The sequence below is a fragment of the Saccopteryx leptura genome, chromosome 4 (assembly GCF_036850995.1).
Source record: "Saccopteryx leptura isolate mSacLep1 chromosome 4, mSacLep1_pri_phased_curated, whole genome shotgun sequence".
NCBI lineage: Eukaryota > Metazoa > Chordata > Mammalia > Chiroptera > Emballonuridae > Saccopteryx > Saccopteryx leptura.
In genome coordinates, this window is record NC_089506.1 from 196858857 (window position 1) to 196875184 (window position 16328).

The following is a 16328-nucleotide window of genomic DNA, read 5'->3' on the forward strand; positions in this document are numbered from 1 at the left end:
TGAATCTGTATATTACTTTAAGTAGTAATGACCATTACTTTAAGTAGTAATGACTGTTCTAACAATGTTAATCTTCTCAATCCGCGAGCATGGTAGTTTATCCTCCCATTTATTTGTATCCTCTCCACTTTATTTCTTCAATGTGTTATTCTGTTCAGACAATATAACTATTCACTTCTTCAGTTAAATGTATTCCTAGGTATTTTATGCCTTTTGATGCAATTGTAAATGGGATTGTTTTCCTTATCTCTCCTTCTGATCACTCATTATGGTGTATAAGAATGCAACACACTTCTGTATATTGCCACTTTACTGAATTCATTTATTAGCTCTAACAGCTTTTTAGTAGAGTCTTTAGGGTTTTCCATATATACTACCATGTCATTTGCAAATAGTGAGTTTTACTTCTTCCTTTCTGATCTTGGTGCCTTTCATTTCTGTTTTTTGTCTGATTGCTGTGCTGAGGACTTTCAATACTAAGCTGAATAGAAGTGGTGATAGCATTCTTGTCTTGTTCCAGATTTTAGAGAAAAGTCTTTAAGCTTCTCACAATCGAATGTGATATTAGCTGTGGCTTTGTCATATATAGCCTAATTAAAGTCTTTGCTGAGAGTTGGGTTTTTTTAATTAATTTTAGAGAGGGTTTTAGAGAGAAAGGGGAAGAGAGAGAGAAGTATGTTTTGTTGTTCCACTTATTTATGCATTCATTGGTGGATTGTTGTATGTGCCCTGACTGGGGATCAAATCTACAACCTAAGGTTATTGGAATGGTGCTCTAACCAACTGAGCTACCAAGCCAGGGCCTGCTGAGGATGTTGCATTTTATCAAATGCTTTTTTCTACATTTATTGAGATGATCATCTAATTTTTATCATTTATTTTGTTCATAGGATATATCTATCACTTTGATTGATTTACAGATATTGAAGGCTCCTTCTATCCTTGGGATCAATCCAGTTGGTCATGGTGTAGAATGCTTTTAAGGAATTGCTGAAAGTGATGTTGTCATCTGCCTCCAGAGGCCTGGGTGGTTAGGCAGGCTGTTGGTCTAGTGAAAAATGCTACTACTATAGATCAGACTGCATGAGCAAGAAACCTGGGAGTCCTTCTTGATCCCCCTTCTCCCTCCCTGCCGTATACCATCTGTTCCTGGTGATTTTGCCTGTTAAGCCTGCAATCTGTCCATATCCCTATTTCTTATGTTCTGCTGTTCTAGCCAGAGCTACTGCCTTTTCTCCCACGGAAGACAGTAAGACCCTCCTGTTTTCTGTGCTCCCCCCCCCCCCACTGTTAATATATTCCCCACACTTGATCTTTTTGAATCCAAATCCTTCAGCAGCTTCTCATTTAGAACAAAGACCAATTTTCTTAACGTGGCCTAGAAGCCCTGCTGGTGTGCACCTCACCTGCCCCTCCACCCTCCTTTCATGCCACTCTCCTCTCTTCTACCCTGAGTTCCAGCCACACAGCTGTTTCTTACTTAGTTCTTTGACTGTTTTGTGTGTATCAGTTAGTTTGTATAAGCCCAAATTTAGTGGCTTAAAAATAACAAAGATTTGCTCACAATTCTGGAGTTTGGCAATTTGGGCTGGGGTCAGGTGGGTGGTTCTTCTTTCTCGGTGATATTGGCTGGGGCACAGCTACAACCAGATGGGGACGGGGGAAGCCTTTATGGATGCCAATGCACTACTGAGAAGAATGAAAGCCATGTGTCACCAGGAGCACCTTCGGTTTATGGCCCTCTCTTACCCAAGGCTAGATTTTAATATCCTGAACTGCTCTATCTATGAACATTCCCCAGATCTTCTTTTCTACCTGTTTTAGTTAGGTTAGGAGCTGCATTAACAAACCAACCCAGAAATCTCAGTGGTTTTATTTATTAAAATGTGTTGTTTCTCAGTCATGCTAAGTCTCCTGAGCCATTGCCTCCGGGCCTCGGGGAAGGCAGTGACCTCTGGGAACTTCTCTGTCAAGCTCTGATGAAGTCCTTGCGCCTGCAGGTGTGGCTCTGCGGGGGCAGCATGGAGGTCCTGCCTTGCTCCCGGGTGGCCCACATCGAGCGGAAGAAGAAGCCATACAACAGCAACATCGGCTTCTACACCAAGAGGAATGCTCTCCGGGTGGCTGAGGTCTGGATGGACGACTACAAGTCTCACGTGTACATAGCGTGGAACCTGCCGCTAGAGGTAGGGCCCACATCCCTTCCCCTCTCCCTAGAACAGTGAGCCTTGTGTTTGATGGGCCGCTGATCCCTGTAATTAGCTGATGCTTCCTCCCCAGAAGGATGCTCGCGCTTGCAAAATTATGAATGCATTTTGATGGAGTCCACAGGCCTCCAGGTTTTAGAGCCCTCACTGCCCATGGGGACTGTGACAACAGAAATCTCAAAATCCATTTACAAGGATGAAAAGGGTTGTATTGTCCCAGTCTTATTACATTAATCTGGATGCCTTGCTCCTGAACATACACTGTGGCCAGAAGGTGCTTGCCCAACGTTTTTGGCACCAGACCCTGTCATCTGCTCGGACCGTGTGCCCTCCTGTGACGTGTGCTCCTCTTGTATGGTGAACTCCTTGTTTACTCAGCTGCCCAGCATGGGCCCTAGGAAAATCCCCATATTACTGCAGCTCTTTGAATCCCAGCTCTGCCACTGACTAGTTATGAATAAATCTGTTCATACTGCCTTTGTACTTTGTATCTTAGGTCCCTCAGCTACAAAATAGGGACAGTAGCGGGCCCCCTTTCCCTGGTAACTGTGAGAACTCAATCTACAGTACTGAATCTGAGTACACATGCCTTACTTAGAGCAGTGCCCGGCATGGGGTCTGGGGATGTTGGTGAGTATTGTTTGTCCTGCACAGCACAGTGGGGTAACCAGAACCCTCCGCCATGTTGGGTGTATCTCCTCAGCCGGATGTCTGGGCCATGTCCTTAAGAGAGTTGCCTAGAATTGTTCCTACTGAGAAATATAGTAGCTCCTGTGTTTCAGGAAGCTGGAGCCCAGAACAGCAGAAATGCAGTTGAATATGTGCAAGGTCTGTGAATAAAGACGATAAAAATGAATAATTTATATTATTGTTGTTACAATTATGGAAATAAGGTTCTAAAGTATAGAAAACCCCCACCGCAACCTATCATTTTCGAGCTGTTACACTGTAAGTGATTTTGCATGTTAAGACCTAAAGATAGGCAACATTTGTTGAACCCTTAGTATGTCCCAGGCACTAGATAAATCCCTTCTTTGCAATATCTCATTTAGCCCTCATAACAGCCTCATGATTTAGGAACCATTGGCTTCAGATTCCTCATCTATACAACAGGGATTATTAGCATTTACCTCCTAGGGCTCCTGGGAAACTAAAAATGAGGCTTAGCACAGAGCAAAGCAGGTATTAAGTGTTCGGTAAATGCTAGCTTGATGTGAAGCTAGTGTGACGTCCATTTTACAGATAAGGAAACTGAAGTTCTGGAGGTTAACAGTGGCTTGCTTGAGGTCCTGCACATAGCACGTGGTAAGGCAGGGGTGTGAAGTCGAGTCTTCATTCACCTCTGCCCACAGCCCTGTGGCGTCAATGGGATCGGTGTTATTTTTCCTGTTTTGCACACGAGGAGCTGTGACTTAGAGTCCTAAGAACTCAAGGCTGCTACTCTACCCCTATGCTTTCTCCAGCATTACGAACAACCTGGGGCCCCTAACACCAGTGCACCCTACCACATTCTTTACAAATGACCATTCTCATTAATCATGCTAAGTATATGAAAATGAAGAATTAAATAGTGCTGCCCAGGTTTGCCTTTGAATTTTAATGTTTGACATTTAAAAGGATGTTCCTTTGAAATCATTGTTTGGTTGCCCAAGAAGAAATCTTAATGAAATAATTTGAACTCTTCCCCTGCTTCCCCAGGTCGCTGCCTGGCTGGCGTCCCGTCTCCCCTGGTTCATGGCCATCTTGCGGCTGAGTCTGTGGAGTCGTATTTCAGCTGCTTTATTTCCCCCTGTCAGCACACAGCAGCCCATTACAGGTTCATTTCTGTAAAAGCAGAGTGAATTATTCATTAGGACATCATTACAAGCTTTGCAATGGAAAATTATTTTCACTTCTGCATAAATGAACTTCACAAAGAAAAATTTCTCCAACAAAGGGGGAAATTACACACGTGTAGAAAAGAAAGACAGGAGGTGGTTTGTATGCATCTATTCTCCTGTCTTAATCAAATAATCCCTCTAATAACTGGCTCAGGAAAGATGGGAGAGACGGAGTTGGGAACATAGGTTGCCACATCAGTGTGTCCCCAAGTCCTTTTCACACAGCAATGATCAGAGGCAGCTGATTTGGGGGAGGGGACTGCATGTTGTGTTCTGAGGACAGCCGTGTCTAGTTTGGGGCTAGATGACCAAATAGGTCCCCTTCATACGACCTTCTGAGTAAGCATGCAGAGCTTCCCAGTCACTAACGCCCTTTGCCTCTCTCTCCCTCCAGAACCCAGGAATTGACATAGGGGATGTCTCTGAAAGAAGAGCCTTAAGGAAAAGCTTAAAGTGTAAGAATTTCCAGTGGTACCTGGACCACGTTTACCCAGAAATGAGAAGATACAATAACACCATTGCCTACGGGGAGGTAATTAAGACCATGCATGCTCTCAGCTCTCGCATGGCTGTGCAATGGGTTGTATGTTGCTTTGGTGGCGGAAAATGAGGACCAGAATCATTCGTTCATTCAGTGAGTCGTTTTTGGTGGTTCAGTCCCTGACGGCAAGGCTCTTACCAGCTGGTAGAAGGGACAAACGTAACGTTACCATGGGGCACGGGCCATCCTTTTGCGTTGGGTGTGGACTGGATGATGAGTTAGTTCTCTTCAGGACATTTTGATTTTGAGGTCCCCTGGGACCTGTAAATGGGACATTAACTAGGAAGTTGGGTATACGATGGGGTGGGGACTGGACCTCTCCATTGCTGAGTGCTGTGGGCTGGAGCCATTTACCCGCAAAGGAAGGGTGAGATGGTCTTCTCAGATTTCCTGTGATGAGATGACATCACCTTGCTACTCATGAAAACAGATTGGCTTTTCTCTTCTTACAAGGGTCAGACATATACATTTTAGAAAAATTTGAAAATAATAACAGCCATGAACAGTTCCTGAGCACTTTCAAAATGCCACACACTATTCTATTGCTTTTCACGTATGTGTTCGTTTCACTGTCACCTTATGAGGTAGGAGTAGTATTTTTATTTTTATTAAAAAGAAAGCTTAGTATTAGAGAAATGAAATCAATTATCTAAGGTTTTACAGCCTATCAGTCGTGAAACCAAGATTAGACATAGGCACACTGAGTCTGTAGACAGTATAATGTATACATATTGATGTGTGGTCTACTGTGTTGTATATTTTTATAAACACACACGCATACTTTTTATACACACAGATCTATCTCTCTAGATCTAGGCTGAAGCTAGCAAGGCTATCTTTGACTTTTCCTACAACTGCGAACTTCTCTGCTTTATGCCTGATGTCTTTTTTAATTGAATTTATTGGGGTGACATTGGTTAATAAGATTATATAGGTTTCAGGCATACAATTCTATAATACATCACCTGTGTATTGCATTGTGTGTTCACCTCCCCAAGTCAGGTCTCCTTCCATCACCATTTATTCCTCTTTACCCTCCTCCTCCACCTCCCCCACCCCTCTCCCTCTGGGAATCACCTCTTGCTTGTGTCTATGAGTTTTGATTTGTTATTTTTGTTTGTTTGATCCCTTCACGTTTTCTACCCAAGCCCTCTCCCCCAAATCCTTCCCCTCTGACAGCTGTTCTCTATTTATGAGTCTGTTTCTATTTTGTTTGTTAGTTTATTTTGTTCATTAGATTACACACGTAGTGAAATCATATGGTACTTGTCTTTCCCTGGCTGGCTTATTTCACTTGGCATAATGCTCTCTAGGTCCATCCATGCTGTCCCAAAGGGTAAGATTTCCTTTTTGGGTTTTTGGGTTGTTTTTTTTTTTTACAGCCCAGTAGTTCCCATCGTGTAAATGTATCACAACTTTGTTTATGCACTTATCTACTGATGGGCAGTTGGGCTGCTTCCAGATCCTGGCTATTGTAAATCAGCCCTAAGATAAGCCATCAGGGTCTGGGTGAGGTGTTCTTCCCGAGCAGGAATTTGGGGTGGGAAGCTTGCTTGCTTCTTGTGGAGGCAGTTTGTGTTGTGGTCAGGGACGCGTGAAGACCCTGGAACCAGGCTCGTGAAGAAATCCACCGCCCGGAGCGGCTGCGTTCAGCTTCCATGCCCTCTTCTGTAAAACGGGGGAAGGAAAACGCTTACTGCCGAGGGTTGTTGGGAAGTGAAACAGGCGCGACGGGTCGAGTTCTTAGAACAGTACCTGGCGCACAGTAGCAGGTAAAATGCCCAAGGTGCCTTGTCTGTGCCTCCTCAAAATGAAAGCATGGTTTGGGGTGCTTTGGGTGTTTGCTTGTTACCAAAGTAAGATTAAATATAAAGGAAGCCTTGAAAAATGATGGAACATTTGTGAGACAATTAGGTAAATTGCCTTGCTGTTTGGAAAAAAAAAAAAAGACAATTTAGATTCTTACAGCTCACCGTATCCCAAAGTGAATTTCAGATGAACTGTAGCATTAAATGAAAGCAGAGAAACTGTAATGGAGCCCTACGGAAACAGCTATGAATCTGATCTCTGAAAGGGGAAGGAAAGGCTTTCTAAGAAATGATGCTGGGCAAGAAAATGCAAAGGAAAGGGATAATGGGCCTGAGCTCATAAATATTAAAGTAATCTATACATCAAGTGAATAAAGAAATAATATGCCGCACTGGAAATACGTATGCCATAAATATCATAGAGGAATGGACAATACCATTCTTCTATAATGAGCCCTGCAAATTGATTTAACTAAAGTTTTAATCTAAATAAGATAATTAAAAATCCCTAAAGGAAAGGAAAGTACAAAAAAAAATACAAAGAGTTGGAAAACACATGAAAAATTTAAATGTATGTCATAATCAAAGAAGCTAAAATTAATTTTAAAATATATTGTGATGGCTTTTTTTCGACTACCAAGCAAACAAATAACTCATTTTGAGATTATATGCTGGTGCTCTGCCAGCGAGGTCTTGGTAATATGAAAAGCCACGTATCCTCCGGTTGGAGCACAAATTGAAATAAGCCTTTTAAAAAGCAATTTGAACCGCATGTGCTAAAAGGCTTAATGATAGTCATTCCACTCTTGTCCTGAGCAAATAATCTGAAACGAGGACAAAGATTTGAGAGTAAAATTGTTCATCTCAGTGACTTTTTTTTTTTTTTTTGGTTCAAAAATTTTGAAGTTAACATAAAGATTAGTGAAATAACGCTATCTTAATGGTTTGAAATATTTTGAAGCCATTTCAAAAGGCTTGTGCAAAAGTTTGATGACATGAGAAAAGTATTAATACAATTCTTCAAAGCGAAAAGTCAGGATTATAAAGCTGGATTAATTGCTATTTAATTTTATTTTTTAAATTTTTCCATTGATTTGAGAGAGACAGAGAGAGAAAAAGGGAGAGGGAGGGAGGGAGGAGAGAGGGAGAGAGAGAGAGAGAGAGAGAGAGAGAGAGAGAGAGAGAGAGAGAAGCGTCAACTTGTCGGGATTCTTTTAGTTGTTTCATTTAGTTGTGCACTTATTGGTCGCTTCTCATGTGTGCCCTGATCATGGATTGAACCCGTGACCTGAGTGCACCAGGACAATGCTCTATCCACTGAGCCGCCCAGCCAAAGCCAGAAGAACTACTATATAATATTGGAAGCAAGTGAAAGAATAGCGCTGGGAAATGACAGTGATAGTTTGAGTCAGCTCTGGGTGGCGGAACAGGCAGTTTTTATGTGGGTACTTTGTCGTGTTTCCCAGTTATCACTAGTGTTTATGTGATATTATAACTGGAAGAAAAACTAGTATTCACAAAGAAAGATTAAACACGGGCAAGTGCCAGGCGATGGCCAGGGCACAGCTGCACGGACTGAGCACCACACAGCTCCAGCTGCACAGCCTAAGTGCTGACCCTGCAGCTGAGCAGCGGGTGGCCGTGGAGGTAACATCGAGTTCATGGCTGGTTTTGGTCGGGGGTAGTTTTTGCAAAATTTCCTATCTCTTTTAAGTAATAAATGTCATGTATATATTCTGTAGAAAATAGAAAGATGAAAACAGAACTTACTCCAATTCCCAGACATGATCAGCGTTAACATTTTAGGCATTGGCTATTACGCCCCGTTTGCTGAGCTCACCATAAACTGAAATATATTTCAGATGGGCTAGAGCTGGCATGGTCAACATACGGCCTGCGGGCCGATACGGCCCGCGTAATGAGTTTATACGGTCCGTGATTAAATTTTTAATATTCTCTGCTCGACGCACTGTGGAAATGAAATAAGTAGTACTTTTAAATCATTATACATAAAACTAGGATATCTTCAGTAATCTTCAGCTCAACTTACATTTGTGAACAAACTTTTTCTTTAATGAATCTAAATAAAAGTACAAGATCAAGATTGAATGATTTACATTTGGAGGGTGTGTTAAGAATAGCTACTACAAGTATAGAGCCAGATATTAAAAAAATAATAGGCGATGCAAAGCGCCTCAACACGTCACATTAGTTTTTTTTTTGTTAATTTGTTGTACTAAATTACTTACATTTATTCATAAACAAATTACATAATAAAATTTTATTTAATTAAACAAATCGTTTTTGTATTTAACATTTTTTAATTTTAATATTTCATCCAGCCCCTGAAAAAAGTTTTCTTTCTAATCTGGCCCAGGGGCAAAAACTGTCGATCACGCCTGGGCTAGAGTGTTAAGTGAAAGAAATCAGACTCATCAAAATCAGTTTGTAACAAAACCCACCCTTATTCAGACAGCTCTGTTTGTAACACTCAACTCCTGCTGGTGCCTTTCACGCAGCCAGAGCCCTGGGCAGTGGGAAAGGAGGAGGCAGCGTGCAGCTGCAGCTCACACCGGCCCTTTCTGCTGTTCAGTTCCATTGCAGAGTCTGTCCCCAGGCCAATGAATATTTCTGGGTTGCATGCTCCCTTCTCTTTGCCTAGTTTTTTGGGTTTTTTTTTTAACCTGGGCTGGTTTTTGTCTTTTAAATCTTTCTAGCCATTTGAATTATTTATGCCTAGCTCTTGATAACCTTATGATAACCTCTAATTAAAAAAGAATAAACCTCTGAGCCTCTGAAATGGAAAGTCACATTGTATGTCATGTAATCCCAGAACCTGAAGAGGCTGTCTCCTGACCTCTTCATCAACTTTTCAGTCTTTGTTCATGTGTAGTGTCTGGGATTTTGAACCCATACATTATTACACTTTATGTGCATTTTATACCATCTCCTTTAAGAATAATTTTGTTGTCAAGTTCAGCTTAGTGATGAAACTTCCTTTAGTTCAGACAACTGTACTGCAGTGCTCTCTCCTACTAGCTCTCAGCGCCCCACCAGACACCAGCGCGGTGACAAAGGGAGACAGACACCTCTGAGCAAGTGTCTGCCTTGGCGTTTCTGCCTCACTGGACATCCAGTGTCTGTGCCCAGGCTTACTTGACAATAATTCACTTTTCACTGGCTTTTAAAAATATATTTACCTCTATTAGCTGGGGTGACTTAAAATAACTTATAAAGAAAGGTATGCATATGCTTTATGTCCTGACTCGTGCATGTATGACATACTGTCTTCCCACATGCAGAAGCACTTCAGTATGCCCCCAAACACTGGGCCACCAACTCTTACTCAGAACTCTGTGGTCAGCCCATACGACCCTTATGGCCGGAACTACCCTGTCCTCTACTTCACTTGTTCTCATCTTTTCTCTTTTTCCTTTAAGGATTATTATATGAAATAGAACATATAGGCAATGTGCATAAAGCGTACATGTGCACACAATGGCATGAAGCAAGAGTCTGTGTAACCACCACCCAGCTGAAACACAGAACATCGCCAGCATCACTCCCACTTATCCTTTTTAGCATTTAGCTCAGGAGCCACCTCCCCTTCATCTCTGAACCCCCTTCTTCCTTTATCTCTGGTCGGTTTGGTTTTCGTGGAGAATATACTCTGGAGGGGACCGTGTGTAAATGGGGAAGACCAGCACTGCCGTTCTCCCAGTGGCTGAGATTGCAGGGTGGTGGGTGGGGTGGGCAGCCATATAGAACACGGTGCACCTGGAGGTCCGAATTAAGTAAGTCGTTTCTCGGGGATTTGCGTCTGTTCCTCCGCAGGTGCATTCTGCACACCCAGGATGGTGCCAGGCACCGCGCAGGCATTCAGTAAATATTCTTTGAATATACAAATAAAGATTGCTAGAGCTTTGTGTGATAGCAAGGCTGTTGCTCGCTTTTTTGATTACTGTTTTTCATGCCTCTATGCCAGTAGTGACCTGAGAAGCTGACCTATGGTTCTCAGGGTTATTATACCCAGTGTTGGTGCCGAAGCCCACTTTGGAATACCAATGGTGACCAATGTTTTTATGTCCAGAAGTTTCCTGAGATCTTTATTGTGCTGGGGACAGGGGGTGCTGTTTGGGCAAGAGTCATAGGCAGACGGTTGTGTCCACGGCATCCATTGAAGGACTCTTGTCTTTCCAGTTGGAGGGAGCACTTCACAGACTCAGGCCTTGGTCCTTACATGGGGTGTCACTTGGCCTTCCCTTTGAGTGGTTGGGACCAAGACATGGAAGAACAGTGGTTGGGCAGCGGCACCTCCATCAGATGAGCTCTGATGAGTGATGTCTTGCCTATTTTCACAGCTTCGCAACAACAAGGCGAAAGATGTCTGCTTGGACCAGGGACCGCTGGAGAACCACACAGCAATACTGTACCCATGCCATGGCTGGGGACCCCAGGTAGGAGCCATCTCTGACCAGGAAAAGAGTATATTCAATGAGGCTTTGTAGGATTTCTGGTAACTTCTGTTGTCCTCCACTAGGTAGTTGTTAACCGTTCTGTGGGGGCTTTCTGGTTGTTTCCCTGAGTCAGGGAAAGGGTTCACAAGTGGTTATATCAGCACAGATGTTAAGGGGATCAATGGCCATGTGTCATACTGAAAAGAAAATGTGAATAAACTTGAGAGGCCTTTGCTCATAGGTAAGTATATGTGTTGTAATTATAACGAAATACACCTGCTTACAACTTCAAAGAAAGAGTTAGCGGATTTCCTCATGAAAACCTGATGAACGTGCCCACCTATATAGGTCATCATCAGTTTGGTGGTATGACTTGGTCTCTCAGTGTTGGGACAAAAGCCAGGTGCCAACTGGGAAGGAAGAAGGTGCTTGCAGTACATTTCAGAGAACACGGTATTCTCTGATCTCTCAGGAGAATGCACAAGATAACTCAAAAAGCACAAAATGAGCAACCAACAAAGTGAAAACAAAGCCTTATAAAGAATTTCCTTTAACAATTTTGTGCTAACCAACAGGGTTCGTGTGTGTGTGTGTGTGTGTATGTGCGCGCACGCGCGCGTGCGCAAAGAGCTTAGTAGAAATTCTCTGAGATTGGGAATAAACATCCAAAAATGTCATTCCACTTGACATTTATAAAAATTTAAAACATTTTATGTCAACCAATAATAATAAAAGGCAAGATACAAATTGGGAAAACATTTATCATTCCGTTTCAGAGGAGCACTAGATGTTTGGCTCAAAGCCAGACTCAGATTCTCCTGGAGAAGGAAGATACTGGACAAAATACACTGCAATGGCCTTGGCCAGTGGCTCAGTGGATAGATGGTTGGCCTAGTTTTGGGATGTTCTGAGTTCAATTCCTGGTCAGGGTACACAGAAGAAGCAACCATCTGCTTCTCCCCCCCCCCCAATCCCTCTTCTCTCCCTCTTGCCTTCCTACAGCCAGTGGCTTGACTGGTTCAAGCATTGGCCCAGGGTACTGAGGCTAACTCCATTGGAGTGCATCCACCTCAGGCACTAAAAATAGCTCAGTACTCAAGCATCAGCCCCCGATGGGTTTGATAGGTGGATCCCAGTTGGGGCACATGCAGGAGTCTGCCTCACTATCTTGCCTCCTCTCACCTAAAAAAGAAAAATATATTGTAAGCTCCTATCATTTTTTTTTCATGTCCAGTGAACACACATGTTCATGTGCACATTTATGTTCATACACACATACTCATTCATGCATTCAGAAGGCTCACAAGTTGTCTTTGCTCATCGCACTTTGCTTTCCTATTAAGTCAGTACCTGGAAAGAGAAGAGGTGTGTTCCCTCTACTGTCACCACAGGTCGTTCTCATAGTGCATACTCTCGGCCTCCCTTCAAGGTGAGGGGTCCTTTGAAGGAGTGATGCCAGACAGTCAAATCCTGAATCCTTTGGTCCTTACAACCACCCTGGGAGGTAGCAGGCAATATAAGGAAACTGAGGCATGGAAGGGCAAGTATTTGTCAGCAAAGCAGACTAGGACCCAGACCTTCTAGCACAGGGGTAGTCAACCTTTTTATACCTACCACCCACTTTTGTATCTCTGTTAGTAGTAACATTTTCTAACCGCCCACCAGTTCCACAGTAATGGTGATTTATAAAGTAGGGAAGTAACTTTACTTTATAAAATTTATAAAGCAGAGTTACAGCAAGTTAAAGCATATAATAATAATTACTTACCAAGTGCTTATGTCGGATTTTTGCCAAGTTTGGCAGAATAAATCTTTATAAAATAACTTACTATCGTTAAATCTATCTTTTCATAAATGAAATGAATACATACTTTGCTCCACTACCACCCACCATGAAAGCTGGAACGCCCACTAGTGGGTGGTAGGGACCAGGTTGACAGCCACTGCTCTAGCACAACCAAAGCATTTTAAATTCAAATCTAATCTACTTAACTCAAGATTATTTGCTGAGCCCTACCACCATTTACCATTGGCTAAGAGGGCAGGTGGAGAGCAGGGGACCTACTGGGAGGACCAGCGCCTTCCCATTGGGAAACAGGGCATTAGCATCAAAGGCAGTACGGACTAAAGGATCCAGTGAGTGTCTTTATCTAGTCATTTACTCCTTCTCTTACCAAACACGTCTTGATCGCCTACTGCCGATGCTACTCGCAGTTGTGTGTGGCAGTCAGTAAGACCCCCACCCTGCTCTCAGTGGTTTCCACTTGAGGCCAGGAGGCAAGGGCAGAGGCAGGCAACCTACAGCATGGTACGGGCGGAAAGAGCAAGACGGCCTGGCCTGCTGGGTGCCGGGAGACAGAGGCGCCCGGTTTGGTGAGGGCTTAGGATGCAAGAGGGAAGGCGGTGCTGAGAGAGAAGAGAGAAGAGAATGCAGAGGCAGATGTGCAGGGGCCTGACCAGGAACGCCCCACGACACAGCTGCCTACACATCAGTGTGCGGAGGAATGTCCCGGAAGGCTTGTGAGAGCACCCACTACCGGGCCCCCCCCCCCAGAGTTTCTGAGTCAGGAAGTCAGGGTAGGGCCTGAGGTTCTGTGTTTCTAACAAGTTCCCAGATGATGGCCACGGTGCTGGGACTTGACCCTGAGGGTGAGGGAGTCACTGCTGGGCTCGTCTGGGGGAGTGTTATGTGTAGACTTGGCACAGAGAGCCCGGCAGGAGTTGAGGGAGGCATGGGTGCCGTGGAGCCAGCCTGGCCTTTGGCCCCTGCTTCTACCTGCAGTTTCCCCTCCTGGGGACCAAGGAGGGACACACCCTGGAAGGCTTGCTGATGGCAGGAATGTGTGTGGTGGGGAGCTGTGGCCTGCGAGTCATGTCAAGTCAGCTGTTGAAGACGCTGCATCTTGGGATGGGCCAAATGACAGGCCAGAGATGGACCACAGTGTGTCGCAGGCACGATGTTTGGAAGAGGAAGACTGGGGCGCAGCAGCAGGCGGCCAGGAGGGCAGCAGGAGCCTGGACACTGAGCCCTGGGGATGTCTGCTTCTGGGCCACACTGCTGTCCATGACCATTGTTTAGGGACAGACTAGGAATAGCTTTAGAAGAACACTTAACTCCCAGGCTACTTTGTCCAGTCCTCTATATAGGTGGCATGTGAACTGAGTACTTTTAGCTATGACATTAGATACTATTATATTTAAATATTTGCATAATAAAAACCTGGTCTGCAGAGCCAACTCCTATGAATGAGAAAAGGAGTGAGGAGAGTCTAATAAATGTCTCCCAGAGCCCTGAGGGCTCCTTCAGATGCCCTGGGCTTTTTATTTGAGGGGACAGGGGAACATTTTCTAAATCACTGGCAAGGCCTTGGCTAAACCTGAGGACCAGTTCACTGAATGGCTGTGTCTGTCTCCTGTGCCCGGTGGCCACCTCCTTCAAGGCCCTCTAAAGGCTACTCAGAACACCCTCTAATGCCCTTATGATGCTCATAGCTCCAAACATAGTCTGAGACAGACCCCCATGAACTTGACCTTCTTCACCCTTCCATCCAGAGCCTTTACTCCTCTTGCCTCCCCTCCTCAGGTCAGAAATAGATCTGGCAGGTATGCCCATGTGCCCAGCTCCCAGACAACAAGGTCAGAATTTTCTGAATCTTCATCCTAAAGACGGGCACTTGCCTGCTCCCTGCAGAGACAGGAACCAGGCACCAAGCCCTCCTCTCCTGCTGGGAGCTCAGTGGCATTCACAGTCCAGGACTGGGCCTTTGCTGGGAAATAGCTGGAATTTCCCTTTCACCAGTTCCACCCGCATGCAGAACTTCCCCCAAGTCATGCTCTTGCCGGGTGGCTGATTATGGAGTGGCAGACCGGATTAGGTGGCTCGCTGCTCCCTCCAGTTCTAGGATGCAAACCTCTAAGTCGGCCATGGGTGCCTTCTATCTGCTGACTTTTTAAAGTAAGTCTAATGTTTTTGTGTTCTACCACACGCTCAGAATTGGAGTGCACTCTCCCACTGCCTTCCAGCTGCCAGGCTGCCCCTCGCCTCACCCAACACTGTTTCTTTCCTTCCTCCTCAGCAGCTCCCTGTATGCGAGGAGCAAGGAGTCGGCCCCTACCAGACACATGCTTCAACATCTTTCTAATCTGCTTCATAAAGTGCTATGGGTTAACAGAGACCGAATCAAGGCTCTGTAACAAGGCAACTCCCCGAAGAAGAATTGATGTTGCATGGACATTGTTAGCTAATTAGTGGATTCTGTTGTAATTTATTATCCAACAGCAATTAAGCAGAGATAAAACAGGCACTGAGGAGGGTAATTTCCTACCTTGCAACATGTGTTTGTCAACAAGATGGAAACGGTTCCTAGCCACTCAGAGAGCCCGCTGCCTCGCGACAGTCTGGCAGTGAACTCCTGCCCAGCCTTGGGTTTGTCTGGTTACTGATTTGGATTAGACAAGCAGCCCTTTCTTTTCTGAGCCTAAGTTTTATTTAAAAATAGGGTGTTAAGGACACAGCAGCAGCCTGACCAGGCGGTGGCGCAGTTGATAGAGCATCGGACTTGGATGCGGAGGACCCAGGTTTGAGACCCCAAGGTCGCCAGCTTGAGCGCGGGCTCATCTGGTTTGAGCAAAGCTCACCAGCTTGGACCCAAGGTCGCTGGCTTCAGCAAGGGGTTATTCGGTCTGCTGTAGCCCCATGGTCAAGGCACATATGAGAAAGCAATCAATGAACAACTAAGATGCCGCAACAAAGAATTGATGCTTCTCATCTCTCTCCCTTCCTGTCTGTCTGTCCCTATCTGTCCCTCTCTCTGTCTCTGTCTCTGTCACACACACACACACACACACACACACACACACACACACACACACGACACAGCAGCCTTTGGTGTCAGCTTGACCCATTTAGAGCAGGGTCTTGTCTAAGAATGCCACAGTTCCCCACCCCACTCCAAGCTGCTGCCATGGGTGGGTTCCCCACCCCCTACTCCAATGCTGCCATCCTGGGCCCAGGTCGAATGGGTCCCAAAATGAAACAGCCAAGGTCACCCCATAGGCGTGTGTGCCATGGGAATGGCCCTCTTCCAGGGAATGGACAGCTCACCCTGTCCACCCTCTCCATCCACTGCTTCCAATTTCCCTTGGTGGCGAAGGTCAAGAAGAGAGAAAGAGGTGGGCTGTGCCGGCCTGAGGGGCCCAGGGGCACATAGCATCTTCCCCACCCCTTCACTCCTCCGATGGCTCTGGAGCTGCTCTAAGCGGAGCTGCTTGCCCGAGGACCCAGCAGTGTAGCAGGCTGCCGTGTGGTCTGGAGCCATGGGTGCCAGCCTTGCCTACAGACAGCTCAGTGCCCGGGCCACAGACCTGGCTGGGCTGAGGCAGGGGGTCGAAATGCTGCTGCTGATAAACCCATCTCTAGTTTGGTAACACGTTCA

At 45.1% G+C, this 16328-nt stretch overlaps 1 protein-coding gene across 3 annotated transcripts in view; it reads left to right on the forward strand.

The window, feature by feature from the left end:
- The window catches only part of GALNT17 (polypeptide N-acetylgalactosaminyltransferase 17), a 458160-nt gene that overhangs the window by 420205 nt on the left and 21627 nt on the right, over nucleotides 1-16328 (forward strand). For all 3 annotated transcript variants that reach the window (XM_066382456.1, XM_066382457.1, XM_066382458.1), the window contains 3 exons: nucleotides 2001-2186; nucleotides 4482-4619; nucleotides 10798-10893. In XM_066382456.1, the coding sequence (XP_066238553.1) occupies nucleotides 2001-2186; nucleotides 4482-4619; nucleotides 10798-10893 (420 nt within the window). The remainder of the gene's footprint in view (nucleotides 1-2000; nucleotides 2187-4481; nucleotides 4620-10797; nucleotides 10894-16328) is intronic.